General features: G+C 42.0%; 1 protein-coding gene across 1 annotated transcript; it reads right to left on the bottom strand.

Annotated features, from left to right (window-relative positions):
• Window positions 1–242: 242 nt before the first annotated feature.
• LOC147374827 (olfactory receptor 9S13-like) lies at window positions 243–1,381 on the bottom strand. Its single transcript, XM_086394023.1, has one exon. The coding sequence runs from the start codon at window positions 1,379–1,381 to the stop codon at window positions 431–433; it is 951 nt and encodes a 316-aa protein (XP_086250149.1). The 3' UTR covers window positions 243–430.
• Between the last annotated feature and the right edge of the window lie 23,158 nt (window positions 1,382–24,539).

Genomic DNA, 24,539 nt, shown 5'->3' with positions numbered 1-24,539 from the left:
AGGCCCTCTTCTAGGTGGTCCAGGGAGATTGCTGAGCACATAATTACATAGATTTAGGAATGAAGGAAAAAGAGGCATCAGAGTTTGCGTCGTTTAATACCTGCACCAGAGGAAGTTGAACTTGGGACACACATGCTGTTTCAAAGACTCTCTGCTAATCACTCTGCCCACTGTGCTTTTCAGATTTCAAGACTAAGGTCTTGGGTAACATGGGTCATTAGTTCTCTAGTGGGAATGAAGAAGCCTTATCTATCTTTATTTCTCACACTTGCAGTTTGTGGAGCATCATTGCTTCATAAACAGTAGAATGTAACACTGGACGAAAGAGTGGGTTAGATAAATGGGGATGAATTTTTCAAACCAAATCCAGTCCCTTCCATGAAGCCATCTTCTCTTGTTCTCAGGACACTGTCTCTTGGGCCATCATCCTTCACGTGGCTGTGTGTCTCTGCCCCAGTCTCCACAAGGCATCCTTCACGTCCTTGTTTCTCAGACTGTAGATGAGGGGGTTGAGCATCGGGGTGACCAGGGTGTAGATGGCAGAGACCACCTTGCCCTGCTCCATGGACTCCACAGCTCCTGGCTGAGCATACATGACAAAAAGGGTCTCATAAAAAAGGGATACGGCTGTCATGTGGGAGCCACAGGTGGAGAAGAGCTTGTGTCTCCCTCCTCTTGAGTGCATCCTCAGGATGGTCACTGTGATGTAGCCATAGGAGACGAGGACCACAAGTGTGGTGCCCACGATGATGAGGCCACAGAGGCCAAACATGACCAGCTCATTGATGGTAGTGTCAGCACAGGCAAGCTTGAGCAGAGGCGGCACATCACAGAAGAAGTGGTCGATGTGGTTGGAGCTGCAGAACGGGAGAGTGAATGTGAAGCTGGCCTGCAGGATGGAGTTGAGGCAGCCTCCACAGTAGGAGACCAGCACCAGGCGGGCACACACTGAGGGGCACATGGTGATGGGGCAGTGTAGGGGGCTGCAGACGGCCACAAAGCGGTCATAGGCCATCATGGCCAGGAGTAATGCCTCTGTGGTGCCCAGTAGGGCAAAAAAGAAAAATTGAATGATACATCCCTCAAAGGTGATGACCTTGGAGGAGGACAGGAAGTTGACCAGGGCCTTGGGGGCGATGACAGATGAGTAACACAGGTCCACAAAGGAGAGGTTCTTGAGGAAGAAGTACATTGGAGAGTGCAGACGGGCATCCAGGGTGATGACCACCATCATGGTGATGTTCCCCAGGACGGCCACCACATACAGGGCCAGGAACAGAGCAAAGAGCAGGGCCTGGGTCTGTGGACCACCCTCAAATCCATCCAGCACAAACTCCTGCAAAGACATCACCAAGAGGTTTCCATTGCCTTGAGGTGACATGGCTCTCACCTGAGCAACAAGCGGCAGACAGCAGAGAGCAGCTGAGATGCAGTGAGAGGGAGCAGGTCAAAGTCACAAGGGGACACTTTCTTGGAAAAGATAAACACTTCAAGGCCTTACAGTCCACTGACCAACAGACCACCAGCTGCCCTGTTCGTCTCCTGATGAACTCAGACTGACCTGAAATGGCAAACATTTCCTCTCATTTACTAATATCTAAGTGTGCTTGGAGGGCTTCCTTGGTGGCTGAGAGGTAAAGACTCTGCCTGCAAGGCAGGAGACTCAGGTTCGATCCCTGGGTTGGGAAGATCCCCTGGAGAAGAAATGGCAACCCACTCAGGTATTCTTACCTGGGAGAACTCATGGACAGAGGAGCTTGGAGATTTACAGTCATGGGGTCACAAAGAGTCACACACAACCAAGCCACTAAACAGCAACAAAGTATGCTTGAAACACTCACTCTGTGGGAGACTCTGAGTGTTTGCTATGAGATGGTTCCAGGGGTCATGTCAAGCTGAGAGTCTACTGTGTAAGAATGGCTTCCATCTCCTTGTCCTTGCTTTAAAGGACATGTTCTCCCTTCCCATGGGTTTGATCCTGAGCTGTGCCATTTCTGAACCTTCTCTGATATCTTATCCTGCATTTTTGCCCCTGAAGGAAATGGCGCCCGACTCCAGTATTCTTGCCTGGAAAATGCTATGGATGGAGGAGCCTGGTAGGCTATAGTCCATGGGGTCGCAGAGTCAGACGTGACTGAGTGACTTCACTTTCCCTTTTTTTTTTTTTAACTCATTCTTTAATTTCAGAAAGTGTTAAACACGTCTTGCCATCAGGATGTTACTCAATGATAGTTCTATCCCCAGGCTAGTCTACAAGCATATCAGGGCCCTGCCATCACCAGGCTAGTGTGGTGCTTTGCCTGTCTCTCCTGCAGGCCCTGAGATTTAACTTGGCATCTTTGTCACTGAGCTGGGACGTTGATGGCAACCATTGTTAGAGATCTCTGCATCTTTGATATTTTAAAGGTTCTTTCTTGCAATTTCCAGATACTGGACAATCTGTGGACAGGGCGCAGCCCAGCTCTATGGCCACAGATGGAGCAAGACAGACACTTTCACACATTCAGCACATGGGTATGTCATCTCTTTGTCCTTACTCCATGCATCTGGCTCCTTGGCACACCAGGAGGGCTTGATTACTTTGAACAATGGGAACCATTAACATTGGTGGCTCAGACAGTAAGGAATCTGCCTGCAATGTAGGATACCTGAGTACAATCCCTGGTTCAGGAAGATCCCCTGGAGGAGGGAATGGCTACCCACTCCAGCATTCTTGCCTGAAGAATTCCATGGACAGAGGAGCCTGGCAGGCTACAGTCTATGGGGTCACAAAGAGTCGGACACGACTCAGCGACTGATACTTTCACTTTCAACACTGTCACATCTGCACCCTTTGGATCTTCCATAAGGTGCTTCTTCCTGTCCCTGTCACAGCCTAGCACTTTCCTGAGCAGAGCTGACCACTACACTCACGTGGGACATGGGAACCAGCTCCGTAATGGCCAGACGAATTCTTGGGGGAAGATCTATCCTAAATGAGAAGGACTGGTGAAGGAAGATGAATACAGAGCCATAGTGCCTCCTAGGAAGACAAAGAGGATTAATAAGAGGGTGGAAGACAATTTTAGAGCTCTTTCATGTTTTCTAGAGGTCATACCTGCAGCATCACAGTGCTAGCCTGGGAGTGGGGGTGTGTGGGCAGAGGATGGGTGGTCAGTGGTGCCTATAGAGGACTGATGACCCTGAAGTTCCCTCAACCTTAAGTTTTCTTAGAAGGTGGTCTGAGAGAGTTCATTCTTTCCAACAAAACAGAACGTAGATGACCATGTAGATTGTCCAGTTTTCCTCTTCTGGCAGACTTGACTCCAACTCTCACATGATGGCAGAGGGGACAGTCTGGCCTGGATGCTCAGGCAGGGTTTAATATAATATGTGTTTGAAGCTGGTGCTAAAAGCAGAGTTGGTGGTCTGCCTTACACTCCATGGCCACCCACCCTTGCCTCCCACCTCTGTCCTGTGCAAACAGTCGCAGTCATCATGGCCAAACTTTTGCTGTCCATTCTGTTCACTCCCTGGCCATACACACAATAGATTCACTGTGACCACAGTGACCATCTTCTCCCCACCACCCCAGGCCAGCTGTCTTGCTTCTATTTCCCCTGGGGTTTCTGTTCTGTTTCCAGGACAGTTTGTCCACCTCAGGGGCCTTTGATCATCACAACAGTGACTCCTAGGATGTCTGAGGAAGCCCATGAGTAGAGATTGACATGTTTACCTCAGAAACCGAGCTTGGTTTCTGAGAAAACAAACTCACACATTGCCTTGAGTTATTGAAATGACTCAATGGGCTTATGGTTGCAACTTCAGTAAACCTACTTGTGAGCTGAGCCTGAGATGTACCTTCCCAGATAAAGCAAAAAGTCTACTGATGTCTGTAAGCCTCCATTTGTATTAACTACACTTGAGTCCTTCAGGTAAACTTGTTGCTCCTACAGCACCAGCATCACCTGGAGATTGTCAGAAATATAGAATCTCAGGAATTAGATTAAAGCCTGCATTTATATGAGACCCCTTATTATTTCTACTCGCTTTAAATTTCCGACCTCTGCCATAACTGACCCCGGCTCATAGTAGTAGGTGGGTGGGGGGAGAGTGTTGATCAGGCTTCAGGCTCTCAGGACTCATCTATCAGTGATGCTGACCCACACCCTGTTAAGTGATGACTGAACTGCTCCTGTGATGTCAGAAGGGGCATGACTCACCAAGGACCTTTTGCTCCCAGGGTTGACAGGGCTCCTGACCCAGGGGTGTGCTGATGATAATGAGTTGGTACAGAGGACTCTCCAGCCTGTTCAGGTATAGCTTTCTGTGCAATGAAGTGTGATTGGAAAGGTTTCAGAGGAAGGCACCTGGGGTCACAGTGAGAGGCAGGCCAGGTACTCCAAGTTGATGCAGGAAACACTCGGGTCTTTAGTCTTGGTACAAGTAGGAAGTGGGGTGGACTCAACTCACCTGTTCCTCCTTGTCCTGTCCCCTGAGCTGGCTAGTATTCATGGCATCTGCATCTTTAAGTCACTCTACTGGGAAGATGCTCTCCGTGTGGTGCAGCTGGGCCTCTTGGCCTCAAATGGCCAATTAGCTGTTACTTGGCCTCTAAGTGCACTGGGACTCCCAACTCCCCGGATCCCAGGAAGATGCAGTCCTGTGGCCAAACTTCCTCTGATACCTCTCAGCCCAAACAGAGGAGACAGGAAGCCCGATCTCCCTCCAGGAGTACTGGGGTTCATCCAACAGGAAGCAAGTTAACTTAGAGCGACCCAGTGGCCCTCTTTGGAAAGGCTTCCCCAGGACTGCAGGTGTGTCCTCCTGGCCCACAGCCTGCCTTCTTCCTCTGCTTCATCCTGGTATGTTGGTGTGATGAAGGGTGATGTGCAGGACCCTGTGCCTGTGGAAATGACACAGCCCTCTCTAAGTCACATGTGGCCCTTCCTTCAGTGCAGGTTGAGTAAATGTGTCTGTAAAAACAAAACATTTAAATCCTGGACAGAATCCCAAACCAAAGTATAAAGGTGATATGTGTGTAACATTAAAATATAGAAAGTATGAAAATAAAAAGCAGAAAAAGTAGTATCATAAATATTCTAAAAATAAGAACAAGGCAGCTATATCTCAATAATCATTAGACAAAAAGGATTTCAGGAGAAAAAATTCTTATAAAAGGATGTTTATTAAGGAAAATGTTCAATCCAAGTGCATATCTGGAAAGTTTAAATTTTATGTGACTAATATGTTAAAAATATACATAGTAGAAACTGACAGAGTTAAGAAGAAATGAAAAACATCCATCATGGTTGATATTCATCTCATTCAGTAACTAACAAAAGAAACAGAAAAATTGTAGTCACATGTTAGAATTGGTTCAAAATATTAGCTAAACGGACCTACTGGGCATAGATAGAACATTGTAATCACAACTGCAGAATATAAATTCTCTTGAAACTCATAAAATATCACTGAACTAAGGTTTTTTTTTTTTTTTTTTTAATGAATTATTAAAAGGAGGTCATGCTCACTGTTGTTAAGTTGCTCAGTCATGTCCGAATCTTTTGTGACCCCAGGAACTGTAGGCCCCTCTGCTCCTCTGTCCACTGGATTTCCCAGGCAAGAATACTGGAGTGGGTTGCCATTTCTTTGTCCAGGGGATCTTCCTGATCCAGAGATCAAATCCACATCTCCTACATTGCAGGCAGGTTCTTTACCATTGAGCCACCTGGGAAGCCCCATGCTGCATTAGGTGGGCCCCACATCCAAAGAGGAGAAGGCAACGGTGCCCCACTCCAGTACTCTTGCCTGGAAAATCCCATGGATGGAGGAGCCTGGTGGGCTGCAGTCCATGGGTTCGCTAAGAGTCGGACACGACTGACCGATTTCACTTTCACTTTTCACTTGCATGCATTGGAGAAGGAAATGGCAATCCACTCCAGTGTTCTTGCCTGGAGAATCCCAGGGACCGGGGAGCCTGGTGGGCTGCCGTCTATGGGGTGGTGTAGAGTCGGACATGACTGAAGTGACTTAGCAGCAGCAGCAGCAGCACATCCAAAGACTGGTGTCCTTCTAAGAAGAGGAAATGATACAGAGACAAGACCCAGGGCGGTGGGCATGTAAAGATGGGACAGAGTTTGGAGTGATGCAGCAGCAGGGGAAGGAGTGCCAAGGAGTCTCCAGAAGCCAGGCAGAGGCAAGGAAGAATGTTTTCCTAGAGATTTGTTAGTTAGTGTGGTGGTCCTGGTGACTGACACAGGAGGGTAGTAAGGGAGCTTGCTTTCACCTGGCAAGGTCAGCAATATATACCTTCATTTCCCTATCTTAGGAGTATGCCCTCTGTCCAACTTTATGTCAAAATGTACTCTGTATAGATCTTGACCACCTTTCCCAAACCTTCCATTTTCTAGTTTAGTTATTTAAATTGCTTTAAACATGAAAATATAGCCTAACTGCTTGCGAACACATCTTTAGAAAGACACTAATTTACTCACTTTTTCTTTGTTTTTTCAATAAAGTATGTTATGTAATGGATCTTCCCGCCCCCCGCCCCCACCCTACCTCTAATGTGTATATCTAGATGTGGATTCATGAATCAAAAGACGGATAAGACGCTTTTTTCCCCCTCAGCTGAGGACTCCCAGGTGTTCAAGGTGGGTTTAAAAATGGACATGAGTTTGAGCAAGCTTCAGGAGTTGGTGATGGACAGCGAACCCTGGGGTGTTGCAGTCCATGGGGTTGCAAAGAGTCGGACATGACTGAGAGACTGAACTGAACTGAACTGAATGAATCACAACCAGTAGTAGGAGTCTGTTTTCCTCATCCTTTCTTATTCTGATAGTGTGTTAAATCTATGCCTTTTATTTTCATTTGGGTTTCCTACTGCCAATGAGTTCTTATAAGTTTTCAAAGTATTTTTAGGTAGTCGAATTTAGTTATTTTTCTATTAGATATTTGACAACACTGCAGTTTCGATTGGGATGTCAGTAAAAGAAATCTTCATTTTTTCAGGTTCTTTTCCTCCTCCTCCTGCCTCTCACCCTCCCCATCCTCCTTCTTTTTTTCCAAGTCCTTTGGACATGCTTTGACATGGTGCGTTCTATTTTCAATCAATTTGTTCATTATGTAAAAGCTGAATCAAGAATTGATAGCTGTAAAGCAATTATCCTCCAATTAAAAATAAGTAAATTAAGAAAAAGAATGAATAGCATTGACTTATAGAGCCATGATAATGATTACCTTTGGAGAACAAGATTTGGGAGTGGGCAAAATGACAGTGACATTTAGGTAAAAATATTTATCTATCTTGGATTGTGGTGAATTCCATGAGTAGGTATGATGCGGTGATTTTTTTTCTATAAATATATAAACATAAAATACACACATGAATACTTCATTTTTCCTATCCTAGATGAGAAATGTGAATGCTATGACTGGAGTTCAAGGCAATGTTATCCATGCCCTTCGGGTAGTTGAACAGGAGCCCAAGAGAGCTTCTGCCCTAACAGGAACGAAGATTTTTCATTAGACCCCACCTCTCTCTTCTGTGAGAGATACTGTTTGTCAAATCTGAGTCATTCAAGCCCAAACTATTTCTACTGACATCAAACTCACAAGGGGTGGCACTTTGGGCATGTATTTAAATTAATATTTTAATTGTTATTGCTATTTAAAACTAGGTCATTCATATTTGGTTGAGGTGAAATACCAAGGAACAAAGTTTAAAGATTTAATTTCTCTTTGGAATGATCAGTTATCAGGCCACAATGAATATTTATCCATCAATTGTCTCTTCTATACCAGCCATTATCTAAGTTGTTTTATTTATGTCCGTTATCTCAGGTGAGTCTTGCCATAAATAATTTTTAAGGTTCAGTATAGTTGATGTTGCTACATGAAGAGTTTTTAAGTTGTAGTATAGTTGGTGGCTGTTTCAAGATGATGGAGTAGAAGGATGTGCTAAAATTACAGCTCACTGCTGAACAACCATCAACAGGAGAATGTTGGATCTCACCAAAAACAGATACCCCACACCCAAGGGCAAAGGAGAAGCTCCAGCAAGATGGTAGGAGGGGCAAAATACGTTTAGAATCAAACCCCATAACCCCCAGAGACGCTCGGATGGCTCAAACCTTGTGCACACCAGGACCCAGAGACCCCATAGAGACTGAGACAGAACTGTGTTTGAATGTCTTGAGTGGAGGTATGGATCAGCAGTGGCCTGCTTCAGGGGCAGGGGTTCTGGGTGCAACAGACCTGGGTAGGGCATAAGTCTTCTTGGAGGAGGTCGCCATTAACCCACATTAGAGCCACCAGAACTTACACAGGACTGGGAAAGCAGACTCCTGTAGGGCACAAACAAAACCCTGTGCACACCAGGACCCAGGAGAAAGGAGCAGTGACGCCGCAAGAGAGTGACCCAGACCTGCCTGTAAGTGTTCAAGAGTCTCCAGTGAAGGCGTGGGTTGGCAGTGGCCTGCTGCAGGGTCAGAGGCATTGAGTGTGGCAATGCGTGCACAAGACCTTTTGAAGGAGGTCGCCATTATCTTCATTAACTCCACCATTTGGCCTCAGGTCAAACACCTGAGGTGTTTGGCCTCAGGTCAAACACCAGGAAGGGAACACATCCACTTCCATCAATATAAAATTGGATTAAAGATCTACTGAGCATGGCCCCGCCCATCAGGACAAAACCCAGTTCTCCCTCAGGCAGTCTCTCCCATCAGGAAGCTTCCATAAGCCTCTTTTCCTTCTCCTTCAGAGGGCAGACAGATGAAAGCCACAATCACAGGGTTCTGACAAAACATGGTCCACTGGGGAAGGGACTGGGAAAGCACTTCGGTACTCATGCCTTGAGAACTCTATGAACGGTATGAAAAGGCAAAAGGATGGGACACTGAAAGATGAACTCTCCAGGTCGGAAGGTGCCCAATATGCTACTGGAGATCAGTGGAGAAATAATTCCAGAAAGAATGAAAAGATGAAGCCAAAGCAAAACACAACACCCAGTTGTGGATGTAATGGTGACGGAAATGAAGTCTGATGCTGTAAAGGGCAATATTGCATAGGAACCTGGGAAGTTAGGTCCATTAATCAAGGTAAATTAAAAGTGGTCAAACAGAAGATGGCAAGAGTGAACATCAACATTTTAGGAATCAGTGAACTAAAATGGACTGGAATGGGTGAATTTAACTCAGATGACCATTATATCTATTACTGTGGGCAAGAATCCCTTAGAAGAAATGGAGTAGCCATCATAGTCAAATAAAGAGTCTGAAATTCAGTACTTGGATGCAATCTCAGAAACGACAGAAAGATCTCCGTTAGTTTCCAAGGCAAACCATTCATTAACACAGTAATCCAAGTCTATGCCCCAACCAGTAATGCTGACGAGGCTGAAGTAGAGAGCTTCTATGAAGACCTACAAGACCTTCTAGAACTAACAGCCAAAATAGATGTCCTTTTCATTAAAGGGGACTGGAATGCAAAATTAGGATGTCAAGAGATACCTAGAGTAACAGGCAAATTTGGCCTTGGAGTACAGAATGAAGCAGGGCAAAGGCTAGTAGAGTTTTGCCAAAGAACGCACTGGTCATGGCAAACACCCTCTTCCAACAACACAAGAGAAGACTCTACACATGGACATCACCAGATGGTCAGTACTGAAATCAGATTGATTATATTCTTTGCAGCCAAATATGGAGAATCTCTATACAGCCAGCAAAAGGAACACCAAGAGCTGACTGTGTCTCAGGACATGAACTCATTGCCAAATTCAGACTTAAATCGAAGAAAGTAGGGAAAACCTCCAGACTATTTGGGTATCACCTAAATCAAATCCCTTATAATTATACAGTGGAAGTGACAAATAGATTGAAGGGATGAGATCTGATAGAGTGCCTGAAGGACGGAGGTTTGTGACACTGTAGAAGAGGCAGTCACCAAAATAATCCCCAAGAAAAAGAAATGCAAAAAGACAAAATGGTTGTCTGAGGAGGCCTTACAAATATCTGTGAAAAGAAGAAAGGCTAAAGGCAAAGGAGAAAAGGAAAGATATACCCACTTGAATGTAGAGTTCCTAAGAATAGCAAGGAGAGATCAGAAAGCCTTCCTCAGTGATCAATGCAAAGAAATAGAGGGTAACAATAGAATGGAAAAGACTAGAGATCTCTTCAAGGAAATTAGAGATACCAAGGTACCATTTCATGCAAAGATGGGCTCAGTGAAGGACGGAAATGGTATGAACCTAACAGAAGCAGAAGATATTAAGAAGAGGTGGCAAGCATATACAGAAGAACTACACAAAAAAGATCTTCATGACCCAGATAATCACGATGGTGTGATCACTCATGTAGAGCCAGACATCATGGAATGCAAAGTCAAGTGGGCCTTAGGATACATCATTAGGAACAAAGCTAGTGGAGGTGATGGAAATCCAGTTGAGTTATTTCAAATCCTTAAAGATGATGCTGTGAAAATGCTGTACTCAATGTGTCAGCAAATTTGGAAAACTCAGCAGTGGCCACAGGACTGGAAAAGGTCAGTTTTAATTCCAACCCCAAAGAAAGGTAATGCTGAAAAATGTTCTAACTACTACACAATTGCCCTCATCTCACACGCTAGCAAAGTAACGCTCAAAATTCTCCAAGCCAGGCTTCAACTGTACGTGAACTGTGAACCTGTAGATGTTCAAGCTGGATTTAGAAAAGGCAGAGGAACCAGAGATCAAATTGCCAACTTGTGTTGGATCATCAAAAAAACAATAGAGTTCCGGAAAAGCATCTACTTCTGCTTTATTGACTACGCCAAATCCTTTGACTGTGTGGATCACACAAACTGTGGAAAATTCTTAGAGACATGGGAATACCAGGCCACCTGATCTGTCGCTTGAGACATGTGTATCTAAGTCAAGAAGCAACGTTTAGAACCAGACATGGAATAATGGACTGGTTCCATACAGGTCAGGAAGCAACAGTTAGAACTGGACATGGAACAACAGACTGGTTACAAATAGGAAAAGGAGTTCGTCAAGGCTGTATATTGTCACCCTGTTTATTTAACTTACATGCAGAGTACATCATGAGAAACGCTGGACTGGAAGAAACACAAGCTGGAATCAAGATTGACGGGAGAAATATCAATAACCTCAGATATGCAGATAACACCACCCTTGAAAGGTTGTTGTTGAATCATGCGAATACACTGGGATTCTTGGCCCCCGGAGGGGAAGAATTCAATCCGGGGCCAGAGACAAGGCCTGATCGCTCAGAGCTTTTGTGTAATAAAGTTTTATTAAGGTATAAAGGAGATAGAGAAAGCTTCTGACATAGGCATCAGAAGTGGGTAGAAAGAGTACCCCCTTGCTAGTGTTAACAATGAAGTTATATAATCCAAAGAATATCTGGAGGTTGTAAAGACCTCATCAGACCTACTCCAGTAATTTACATTTTAAGATAACACTGTCCTCAGGCAAAATACATCCTTGTAAAGACCAGGTCTACTCCCATAATTAACATTTTAAGATAACAGAAGGTTGAATCCAAAGACTGTCCTTAGGCAGGATACATCATTGTTATATAATCCTAAGGAATGTGGAGAAAGAAAAAAAAGTTTGTCCTTTCTGCCTCCTTGAGAATTCCAGACCCCTCTCTCCTTGGAGACCCCTAGACTCCCTATCAACCTGCCTAGGAACTGATTCTCTCACCCTTATGGCAGAAAGTGAAGAGGAACTCAAAAGCCTCTTGATGAAAGTGAAAGTGGAGAGTGAAAAAGTTGGCTTAAAGCTCAACGTTCAGAAAACGAAGATCATGGCATCCGATCCCACCACTTCATGGGAAATAGTGGGGAAACAGTGGAAACAGTGTCAGACTTTATTTTTCTGGGCTCCAAAATCACTACAGATGGTGACTGCAGCCAGGAAATTAAAAGACGCTTACTCCTTGGAAGGAAAGTTATGACCAACCTAGATAGCATATTCAAAAGCAGAGACATTACTTTGCCAACAAAGGTTCGTCTAGTCAAGGCTATGGTTTTTCCTGTGGTCATCTATGGATGTGAGAGTTGGACTGTGAAGAAAGCTGAGGGCCAAAGAATTGATGCTTTTGAACTGTGGTGTTGGAGAAGACTCTTGAGAGTCCCTTGGACTGCAAGGAGATCCAACCAGTCCATTCTGAAGGAGATCAGCCCTGGGATTTCTTTGGAAGGAATGATGCTAAAGCTGAAACTCCAGTACTTTGGCTACCTCATGGGAAGAGTTGATTCATTGGAAAAGACCCTGATGCTGGGAGGGATTGGGGCAGGAGGAGAAGGGGACGGCAGAGGATGAGATGGCTGGATGGCATCACTGACTTGATGGACGTGAGTCTGAGTGAACTCCAGGAGTTGGTGATGGACAGGGAGGCCTGGCGTGCTGTGTTTCATGGGGTCGCAAAGAGTCGGACACGACTGAGCGACTGATCTGATCTGATCTGATCCATACTGGGAAAAAAGTACATCAAGGCTGTATATAGTGACCCTGCTTATTTAACTTATATGCAGAGTACACCAAGAGAAATGTTTGGTTGGATGAAGCAGAAGTGGAATCAAGATTGCCAGGAGAAATATCAATAAACTCAGATATGCAGATGACACCACCTTTATGTAAGAAAGCGAAGAAGAACTAAAGAGCTTCTTAATGAAATTAAAAGAGGAGAGTGAAAAAGCTGGCTTAAAGCTCAGCATTCAGAAACTGAAGATCATGGCATCTGGTCCCATCAGTTCAGTTCAATTTAGTCCCTCAGTCATGTCCAACTCTGCGACCCCATGAATCGCAGCATTCCAGGCCTCCCTGTACACCACCAACTCCTGGAGTTTACCCAAACTCTTTTCCATCGAGTCGGTGATGCCATCCAGCCATCTCATCTTCTGTCGTCCCCTTCTCCTCCTGCCCCCAATCCCTCCCAGCATCAGAGTCTTTTCCAATGAGTCAACTCTTAGCATGAGGTGACCAAGACATTGGAGTTTCAGCTTCATCATCAGTCCTTCCAATGAACACCCAGGACTGATCTCCTTTAGGATGGACTGATTGGATCTCCTTGAAGTCCAAGTGACTCTCAAGAGTCTTCTCCAGCATCACAGTTCAAAAGCATCACTTCTTTGGCCCTCAGCTTTCTTCACAGTCCAACTCTCACATCCATACATGACCACTGGAGAAAACATAGCCTTGACTAGACGGACCTTTGTGGGCAAAGTAACGTCTCTGCTTTTGAATATGCTATCTAGGTTGGTCATAACTTTCCTTCCAAGGAGTGAGTGTCTTTTAATTTCATGGCAGCAATCACCATCTGCAGTGATTTTGGAGGCCCAAAAAATAAAGTCTGGCACTGTTTCCCCATCTATTTTCCGTGAAGTGATGGGACCAGATGCCATGATCTTCGTTTTCTGAATGTTGAGCTTTAAGCCCACTTTTTCACTCTCCTCTCTCACTTTCATCAAGAGGCTTTTTAGTTCCTCTTCACTTTCTGCCGTAAGGGTCATGTCATCTGCATATCTGAGGTTATTGATGTTTCTCCAGGCAATCTTGATTCCTGTTTGGGCTTCCTCCAGCCCAGCGTTTCTCATGGTGTACCCTGCATATACGTTAAATAATCAGGGTGACAATATACAGCCTTGAGGTACTCCTTTCCCAATTTGAAACCAGTCTGTTTTTCCATGTCCATTTCTAACTGTTTATTCCTGACCTGCATATAGGTTTCTCAAGAGGCGGTCAGGTAGTCCGATATGCCCATCTCTTTCAGAATTTTCTATAGTTTATTATGATCCACACAGTCAAAGGCTTTGGCATAGTCAATCAAGCAGAAATAGATGTTTTTCTGGAACTCTCTTGCTTTTTCGCTGGTCCCATCACTCCATGGCAAATAGTGGGGAAACAATGAAAACAGTGAGAGACTTTATTTTCTTTGGCTCCAGAATCACTGCAGCCATGAAATTAAAAGACACTTGCTCCTTGGAAGAAAGCTAGGACCAATCTAGACAGCATATGAAAAAGCAGAGACCAACAAAAGTCTGTCTAGTTAAAGCTATGGTTTTTCCAGTAGTGAGGTATGGATGGGAAAGTTAGACCTAAAGAAGCTGAACACCAAAGAATTGATACTGTTGAACTGTGGTGTTGGAGAAGATTTCTGAGTGTGCCTTGGACAGCAAGGAGATCCAACCAGTCCATCCTAAAGGAAATCAGTCCTGAATATTCATTGGAAGGACTGATGCTGAAGCTGAAACTCCAATACTTTGGCCACCTGATGCGAAAAATGGACTGCTTGGAAAAGACCCTGATGCTGGGAAAGATTGAAGTCAGGAGGAGAAAGGGACAACAGAGGATGAGATGGTTGTGCGGCATCACCGACTCAATGGATATGAGTTTGGGTGAACTCAGGGAGTTGGTGATGGACCTGGAAGGCTGGCATGCTGCAGTCCATGGAGTCGCAAACAGTTGGACACGACTGAGCGTCTTAACTGAACTGATAGTTTATGATTAATACGATGTTATTTTCTGGTGTACTGCATAGTGATTTGACATTCACATACATTATGAAATGATCACCTCAGTAAGTCTAATAGCCATCTGACCCCTTACAAAGTTTTAAAATACTACTAACCACTTTCGTTATGCTGTGTATGACACACCAGTGGTTTATTTATTATATACGTAAGGTTTATACCTCTACATTCCTTCACATGTTTATCCCCTTCAACATCCTCTCTTCTGGCAACTAGCAATTTGTTCTCTGTGTCTGTGAGTCTTATTCAGCTTTGTTATTTTTTTTTCATTGCTTTTTAAATTGCACATGTAAGTGAATTCGTATGACATTTACTTTCCCTGTCTGTTCAGTTAGGGTAATACCCTCTGATTCCATCAATGTGGTACCAAATAGCGGGCTTTCTTTACTGTATGGTTGCGTTTCACTCCATTTTGTTTGTGCCTCTGTGTATATACATGTGTATATTACATTTTTTTTATCCATCCATCTCTCAGTGGACACTTAGGTTATTTTCTTATCCTGACTATTGTAAAGAATGGTGCAAAAAACATTGAAATGTGTATATTTTTTCAAATTGGCTTTATTCTTTTCTTCAGGTAGATACCCAGAAGTGAAATTCCTGGATCACATAGCAGTTCTCTTTCTATTTTTTGAGGAAACTCCATACCGTTCTGTACAGTGGCCACAACAAATTTAAATCCCACCAACAGTTCCTGAGGGTTCCTTTTCCTCCACATCAGATCAGATCAGTCACTCAGTCGTGTCCGACTCTTTGCGACCCCATGAATCGCAGCATGCCAGGCCTTCCTGTCCATCACCAACTCCTGGAGACATACTTGCCAATAATTGTGATTTGTTGTCTTTCAGAAGATAATTGTTTGAACAGGTATGAAGTAATATTGAAATTTGGTTTAGATATCTGATGACAAGTGATATTGAACATCTTTTTAAATGCCTGTTGGCCTGAGCAACTGATCTGATCTGATCTGGCCATCTGCATCTTTGGAAAATGTCTAATCCATGCCTCTGTCCATTTTAATTGGGTGGTTTTGTTTTTCATTTATAATTGTAGATTTCTTCATGTGTTTTGGATATTAAACCCTTATCAAACATATCATTTGCAAATATCTTTCTCATTCATTAGTTTGCTATTTCATTTTGTTGATGATTTTCTTCATTGTACAAAAGTTTTTTTGCTTTCTGTAACACCATTTGTTTATTTTTGCTTTCATTTCCATTGCTTGAGGAAGTATATCCAAAAAATGTTGCTGAGATGTGAAAGAGCATACTGCCTATGTTTCTTGTTGGAGATTAATGGTTTCGTTTCAGTTCAGTTCATTTCAGTCGCTCAGTTGTGTCGGACCCTTTGAGACCCCATGAGCCGCAGCACACCAGGCCTCCCTGTCCATCACCAACTCCCGGAGTTCACCCAAACTCATGTCCATTGAGTCGGTGATGCCATCCAACCATCTTATCCTCTGTCATCCCCTTATCCTCCTGCCTTCAATCTTTCCCAGCATCAGGGTCTTTTCCAATGAGTCAACTCTTCGCATCAGGTGGCCAAAGTATTGGAATTTCAGCTTCAGCATCAGTCCTTCCAATGAACACCAAGGACTGATCTCCTTTAGGATGGACTGGTTGGATCTCCTTGCAGTCCAAGGGACTCTCAAGAGTCTTCTCCAACACCACAGTTCAAAAGCATCAATTCTTCTGTGCTCAGCTTTCTTCACAATTCAACTCTCACATCCATACATGACTACTGGAAAAACATAGCCTTTACTAGATGGACCTTTGTTGACAAAGTAATGTCTCTGCTTTTTAATATGCTATCTAGGTTGGTCATAACTTTCCTTCCAAGGGGTAAGTGTCTTTTAATTTCATTGAATGGTTTCAGGACTTACCTTTAAGTCTTTAACCTATTTTGTGAATTTTTTCTTTTTTACATAAAGTAAGAATGTGGTCCGGATTCACTGTTTTACCTATACCTGTTTAGTTTTCTCAGTATCACTTATTGAAGCCTCTGTCTTTTTCCAAATTGTGTATTCTTGGGTCCTTTGCCATAGAGCATTAGACTGTTTAAGGATGAGTTTATTTCTGGGCTCTCCAGTTTGTTCAATTAATATATGTCTGTTTTTGTACCAGTATTATACTTTTTTCACTACTGTCGCTTTGTAGTATAGTTTAAAATCAGGGAATGTGATGCTTTCATTTTTGCTTTTCTTTCTTAAGATTGTGTTGGCTATAAATAGTCTTTTGAGCCCACCCCGCCTTTTTTGGCTGTACCACACAGCATGTGGAATCTTAGTTTCCTGCGAGAGATCGAACCCTTGCAGCCTGCAGTGGAAGATGAAGTCTTAGCCACTGGACCACCAAGGAAATCTTATCATTATTCACTCTAGCTCTGTGGAAAATGCCATTGGCATTTTCATATGAATTGTATGATATATATCTCCCCATTTGTGTTTTCCATTTCTTTCATCACTGTTTTTCATTTTTCAGAGTACAAGTCTTTTACCTCTTTGTTCAGATATATTCCTAGGTATTTTATATTTTCTGATGTAATTATAAACAGGATAGCCTTGCTAATTTCTTTTTTTAGCAGATATTTATTAATGTGTAGGTAATTATTTCTGTCCTGGAGAAGGAAATGGCAACCCATTCCAGTATTCTTGCCTGGAAAATCCCATGGGTGGAGGAGCCTGGTGAGCTACAGTACATGGGATCACAAAGAGTCGGACACGACTGAATGACTAAGTGAAGCATAAGGATTTCTGTATATTCATTCCTTTACAGAAATTTAAGGAATTCATTTCTTAAGCTGTAAAAGCTTTTTGGTAGTGTTTAAGCAACAGTTAGAACTGGACATGGAACAACAGGCTGGTTCTAAATAGGAAAAGGAGTACATCAAGGCTGTATATTTTCACCCTGCTTATTTAACTTCTATGCACAGTACATCATGAGAAACGCTGGGCTGGAAGAAGCACAAGCTGGAATCAAGATTGCCGGCAGAAATATCAATAACCTCAGATATGCAGATGACACCACCCTTATGGCAGAAAGTGAAGAGGAACTAAAAAGCCTCTTGATGAAAGTGAAAGAGGAGAGTGAAAAAGTTGGCTTAAAGTTCAACATTCAGAAAACGAAGATCATGGCATCTGGTCCCATCACTTCATGGGAAATAGATGAGGAAACACTGGAAACAGTGTCAGACTTTATCTTTGGGGGCTATGATTCATGGGATGACAAAGAGTTGGACACGACTGAGCGAGAACTGAACTGAACGGAAGATTTACTTTATATAGTATCATGTCATCTGCAAACATTGACAGTTTTACTTCTTCCTTTCCAGTTAGGATTCTTTTATGTTTTTCCTTGTTTGATTGCTGTGGCTAGGACTTGCAGTACTATGTTGAATGCAAATGGCAAGAGTTGGCACTCCCATCTGTTGAAAAGTTTGGAACTTTTCACCACTGGGTGTGATGCTGACTGTGGGTTTCTCACATACATATGGTCTGTATTGGCTTCCCTTGTGGCTCAGCTGGTAAAGAAGCTGCCTGCAATGTAGGAGACCTGGGTTTGATTCCTGGGTTGGGACGATCCCCTGCAGAAGGGAAAGGCTACCCACTCCAGTATCCTAGCCTGGAGAATTCCACGGACTGTATAGTCCCTGGGCTCACAAAGAGTCGGACATGACTGAGTGACTTTCACTTCACTTTTGTGTTCCCTCTATATCTACTTTGTTGAGAGTTTTTTATCACAAATTCATACTGAGTTTTGGTAGCAGTGTTTTCTGCATCCATTGAGATGATCATATGATTTTTACTCTTCAATTTGTTAATGTGTTTTATCACTTTGATTGATTGTGTATGTTGAAACATTCTTGCATCCCTTGGATGAATCCTATTTGACAATGGTATATGATCGATCATTTTAAATGCTATTGAATTCAGTTTCCTAATGCTGTATTGAGAACTTTTCAATCTATATTTATCAGATATAGAGCTCTAGTTTTATTTTCCTGTAGTGGCCTTATCTTGTTTTCGTATTAAACTAGTGCTGGCCTTGTACAATGAGTATGGGAGTGTTCCCTCCTGTTCAATATTTTGGAATAATTCGAGAACTTTGGGCATTAATTATTTTTAATATTTTCTAGAATTCATCCTGAACCCATCTGATCCTTGGCTTTTCTTTATTGGGTGATTTTTCATTACTGATTAAATCTCCTTATTCATTATTGGGCTTATAATATTTTCTATTTTTTCCTAATTAAGTCTTGAGGGGTTGTACAGTTTTTATTCACTTCTAGATTTTCTGTTTTATTGACATAAAATAGTTACTAATAATCTCTTATAATCTTTTGTATTTCTGTGGTGTTCCTTGTATCTTCTTTTCACATCTGATTTTACTTACTTGGGCCCTCTGTCTTTTTTCATAGTGAGTCTAGCTACACGTTTATTACTTTTCTTTATCTATTAAAAGAACCAGTTCTTAGTCTCATTGATCTCTTCTATTGTTTTTTAGTCTCTTTTGTTTTGGGGCTGATCTTTATTATTTCATTCCTTTCAGTAAATTTGGATTTTGTTTTTTCTCTTTTCCTAGCTCCTTTATTTGTGAAATTTGATTTTTTATTTGATATTTTTATTTTGTGAAGTAGGCTTTTATCACTGTAAACTTCTCTCATAGAACTCCATTAGTTTCATCCCACAGATTTTGAATAGTTTCATCTTCCTTTTTATTTAATTCCACATTTTTTAAAATTTCCTCTTTGATTAATTTAGTCACCCATTTGTTTTTTAGGAGCATATTGTTTATGTGTTTTTGGTTTTTGTTGTTTTTTCTTGTAGTCTATTTCTCTTCATGCTTCCATGATGAGAAAAAATTCTTGATATAATTTCAATTACCTTAAAGTTAATGGGAGTTGTTTAGCAGCCTTGTATGTGATCTATCCTGGAAAAACATTCCACATGCACCTGACAAGATGTATTCTTCTGTTTTTGAATAAAATATTCTGTATATTTCCACTAAATCCATATGTCCAAAGTGTCATTTCAGACAGTATTTCCATATTGATTTTCTGTCTGTGTGATCTTTCCATTGATTGAATTCAGTGGTTAAACCCCCTACTGTTATTGTATTAGTTTAAATTATTCCCTTCATGTTTCTTAGTGTATGTTTTGTTTTTGGTGCTCCTATATTTGGTGTGCATATACAACTGTTGACTCTTCTTGTTGGTTTAATGTAGTGAAAATGATAACAAAAGCACCAAAACAAAAAATAAAAGTAGACAAAATAGGCAAAATGAAGATGAGAAACCAGTGTACTAAAAAAACTTAAGAAACACTGTGGGAAAAAAAAAAAAAAAACCCTATGAGATGGGAGATAACGTTTCCAAATCTTATATCTGATAAGGGGTAATATCAGAATATAAAATGTTTTTCTACAATTAAAAAGACCAATAACCCAATAGAAAAATTTCAAAGATGAACTACATGTTTCCAACAAAGTATGAAAAGATGCTTAACACCAATAATCATTAGTGAAATGCACAACAAGATGATATTTCACAAGTATTAGAATGAGTATTCAAAAAGAAAGAAAGAAAGAGGTTAGGTTAGCTAGGAAGTCAAGAAACTGGAACATTTTGCACTATTGATGGGAATGTAAAATGGTATAGCCGCCATGTAAAGTTCTTTGGAGGTTCCCTCCAACTTAAAACATATTTACTCTATGATTCAGTAGTCACATGGTTGTGTATATATTTCCCCAAAATAAAAAAAATGTGACTATCAGAGATATTTGTGCATCCATTTCATAGCAGCATTTTTCACAATAGGCAAAAGATGGACACAACCAAGGTGTTCACTGGTGGATGAATAAATAAAGAAAATGTGGCATAAATATATGATGGAATAGTATTCAGCTTTTAAAAAGATGTAAATCCATTAATTTACTGCAACGTGTACGAACCCTGAAGATATTATGCTAAGTCTCATAACCAGACACAAAAAGACAAATATTCTAAGTTTTAGTTACATGAGGTATCTAAAGTAGTCACATTCAAAAAACAGAAAGTAAAATGCTGGCTTCTAGTACTGGAGGTAAGGGGGAAATAGGGAGGCTTTGCTGAAGGGGTGTGCAAGTTCAGTTTTGCAAGATGAAAAAGTTCTGGAGATCTGTTACACAACAAGGTTTTCTTTTCAATCCCAAAGAAAGGGAATGCCAAAGCATGTTCAAACTACCACACAATTGCATTCATTCCACATGCTAGCCAAGTAATGCTCAAAATTCTCCAAGCTAGGCTTCAACAGTATGTGAACCAAGAACTTCCAGATGTTCAAGTTGGATTTAGAAAAGGCAAAGAAAAGTCACTCAGTCGTGTCTGACTCTACTTGACCCCATGGACTATAGCCTACCAGGCTCTTCTATCCATGGGATTCTCCAGGCAAGAATACTGGACTGGGTAGCCATTGCCTTCTCTGGGGGACTTTTCTGACTCAGAGATCAAACCTGGGTCACCTGCATTGCAGGCAGGTTCTTTATTGTTTAAGCTACCAAAATTCTCCAAGCTAAGCTTCAAAAGTACATGAACTGAGAACTTCCAGATATTTAAGCTGGATTTGGAAAAGGCAGAGGAACAAGAGGTCAAATTGCCAAGTCTATGATCCACTGGATCATAGAAAAAATAAGAGAATTCCAGAACATCTACTTCTGCTTCATTGACTATGCTAAAGCCTTTGACTCTGTGTATCACAACAAACTGTGGAAAATGGGATGGGAATACCAGAACACCTTACCTGCCTCATGAGAAACTTGTGTGCGGAACAAGAAGCCACAGTTAGAATGGGACATGGAACAATGGGCTGGTTCCAAATCGGGAAAGTAGTACATCCAGACTGTATATTGACACCCTGCTTATTTAACTTATATACAGAGTATGTCATGTGAAATGCTGGGCTGGATGAAGCATGAGATTACCAGGAGAAATACCACTCACCTCAGATATGCAAATGACACCACCCTTATGGCAGAAAGTGAAGAGGAACTAAAGAGCCTCTTGATGAAGGTGAAAGAGAAGACTGAAAAAGTCAGACTTAAAGCTCAGCATTCAGAAAATGAAGATTCTGAAGATTATGGCATCTTGTCCCATCACTTCATGGCAAATAGATGGAGAAACAGTGGAAACACTGAAAGACTTTATTTTTGGGGCTCCAAAATCACTGCAGATGGTGACTGCAGCCATGAAATTGAAAGACGCATGCTCCTTGGAAGGAAAGCTATGACAAACTTAGATGGCATATTAAAAAACTGAGACATTACTTTGCCAACCAAGGTTCATCTAGTCAAAGCTATGTTTTTTCTGGTAGTCGTGTATGTGTGTCAGATTTGGACCATAAAGAAAGCTGAGCACCAAAGAATAGATGCTTTTGAACTGTGGTGTTGGAGAAGACTCTTGAGAGTCCCTTGGAATGCAAGGAGATCAAAGCAGTCAATCCTGAAAGAAATCAATTCTCAATATTCATTGGAAGACTGATGCTGAAACTGAAGCTCCAGTACTTTGACCACCTGATGCGAAGAACTGACTCATTGGAAAAGACCCTGATGCTGGTAAAGATTGAAGGCAGGAGGAGAAGGGGACAGCAGAGGATGAGATTGTTGGATGGCATCACAGACTTGATGGACATGAGTTTGAGCAATCTCCAGGAGTTGATGACGGACAGGGAATTCTGGTGTGCTGCAGTCCATGGTGTCATGAAGAGTCGGACAGGACTGAGTGACTGAATTGACTGACTGATACCGTGGCTAAACTCTACACTTAAAACTAGTTACAACAAAAGATTACTTTTAGACACAAACACATTAAAAGTTGTTAAGCTTTGTTAAAAGTTAATGCAGAATCAGAATTAAAAATGTAATATGATCTTGAACGTAAGGTGTTTATCCTACACCTATCGCATTAATACAACTAGAGTTATGCCAATTATATTTTGGAGTTCAATGATGAGTTAACAGTAAACTCAAGTTGTAATCAGCCAGTAGATATGAAATGAGAATGAACTATGTTGCAGCAACCTGCAAAGTATAGAATGGGTTTCAGTTCAGTTCGGTTCAGTTCAGTTGCTCATTCGTGTCCGACTCTTTGTGACCCCATGAATCACAGCATGCCAGACCTCCCTGTCCATCACCAACTCCCAGAATTTACTCAAACTCATGTTCATCAAGTCAGTGATGCCATCCAGCCATCTCATCCTCTGTCGTCCCCTTCTCCTCCTGACTTCAATCTTTCCCAGCATCAGGGTCTTTTCCAATGAGTCAACTCTTCTCATGAGGTGGCCAAAGCATTGGAGTTTCAGCTTTAGCATCAGTCCTTCCAATGAACACCAAGGACTGATCTCCTTTAGAATGGACTGGTTGGATCTCCTTTCTGTCCAAGGGACTCTTAAGAGTCTTCTCCAACACCACAGTTCAAAAGCATCAATTCTATGGTGCTCAGCTTTCATCACAGTCCAAATCTCACATCCATACATGACTACTAGAAAAACCATAGCCTTGACTACACAGACCTTTGTTAGCAAAGTAATGTCTCTGCTTTTCAATATGCTATCTAGGTTGGTCATAACTTTCCTTCCAAGGAGTAAGCATCTTCTAATTTCATGGCTGCAATCACCATCTGCAGTGATTTTGGAGCCCCCCAAAATAAAGTTTGACACTGTTTCCACTGTTTCCCCGTCTATTTCCCATGAAGTGATGGGACCAGATGCCATGATCTTTGTTTTCTGAATGTTGAGCTTTAAGCCAACTATTTCACTCTCCACTTTCACTTTCATCAAGAGGCTTTTAGTTCCTCTTCACTTTCTGCCATAAGGGTGGTGTCATCTACATATCTGAGTTTGTTGGTATTTCTCCTGGCAATCTTGATTCCTGTTTGGGCTTCTTCCAGCCCAGCATTTCTCATAATGTAGTTTGCCGTTAAGTTAAATAAGCAGGGTGACAATATACAGCCTTGATGTACTCCTTTTCCTATTTGGAACCAATCTGTTGTTTCAAGTCCAGTTCTAACTGTTGCTTCCTGACCTGAATATAGGTTTCTCAAGAGGCAGGTCAGGTGGTCTGGTTTGCCCATCTCTTTCAGAATTTTCCACAGTTTATTGTGATCCACACAGTCAAAGGCTGTGGCATAGTCAATCAAGCAGAAATAGATGTTTTTCTGGAACTCTCTTGCTTTCTTGATGATCCAGCGGATGTTGGCAATTTGATCTCTGTTTCCTCTGCCTTTTCTAAAACCAGCTTGAACGTCTGGAAGTTCATGGTTCACATATTGCTGGAGCCTGGCTTGGAGAATTTTGAGCATTACTTTACTAGCACATGAGATGAGTGCAATTGTGCAGTAGTTTGAGCATTCTTTGGCATTGCCTTTCTTTGGGATGGAGTGAAAACTGAACTTTTCCCGTCTTATGGCCACTGAGGACTTTTCCAAACTTGCTGGCAAACGACTTTTAGCATTATGCAGCTATCTTCGCTATAGTCTGATATGTAGGTTAACACAGACATAAAGATAATCTTTAGGGTCTTAAAATAATTTTCTTCCAGACTTTTGGAGAATTTCTACTCCATGCAGTATTGGATTAGCTTTCACAACTTATTCCAAAGTCATAATTAATGTTTTTCTACTAAGAACACCTGATTTCTTTAATACCATTAGGTATGAAACAATGATGATAAATCTCCACTTGTATAGGAAAACAAAGACTGTGTTTTTCCATTTCCTTTAGAAATGTAAATTGAAATAGTAGACAACCGAAGTTTTGTCTTGTGAAAAGACATGTGAAAGTGAAAGTCTCTCAGTCGTTTCTGACTCTCTGTGACTCCATGGACTATACAGGCCATGGAGTTCTCCAGGCCAGAATACTGGAATCGGTAATCTTTCCTTTCTCCAGGGAATCTTTCCAACCCAGGGATCAAACCCAGGTCTCCTGCAGGTGGATCAATGACTAAAAATACAATGAGAAAATACAAGGGATAGAGGAAGAGTGAGCCGGGAGT

The sequence above is a fragment of the Bos grunniens genome, chromosome 3 (genome assembly GCF_055505025.1).
Source record: "Bos grunniens cultivar Pamir isolate PY7600 chromosome 3, Bosgru_T2T1.0, whole genome shotgun sequence".
Taxonomy (NCBI): domain Eukaryota; kingdom Metazoa; phylum Chordata; class Mammalia; order Artiodactyla; family Bovidae; genus Bos; species Bos grunniens.
This window is presented reverse-complemented; position numbering and strand designations above follow the sequence as displayed.

Coding starts and splice junctions, on each gene's coding strand:
- LOC147374827 (XM_086394023.1), bottom strand. CDS start 1,381: ATGTCACCTCAAGGCAATGGAAACCTCTTGGTGATGTCTTTGCAGGAG.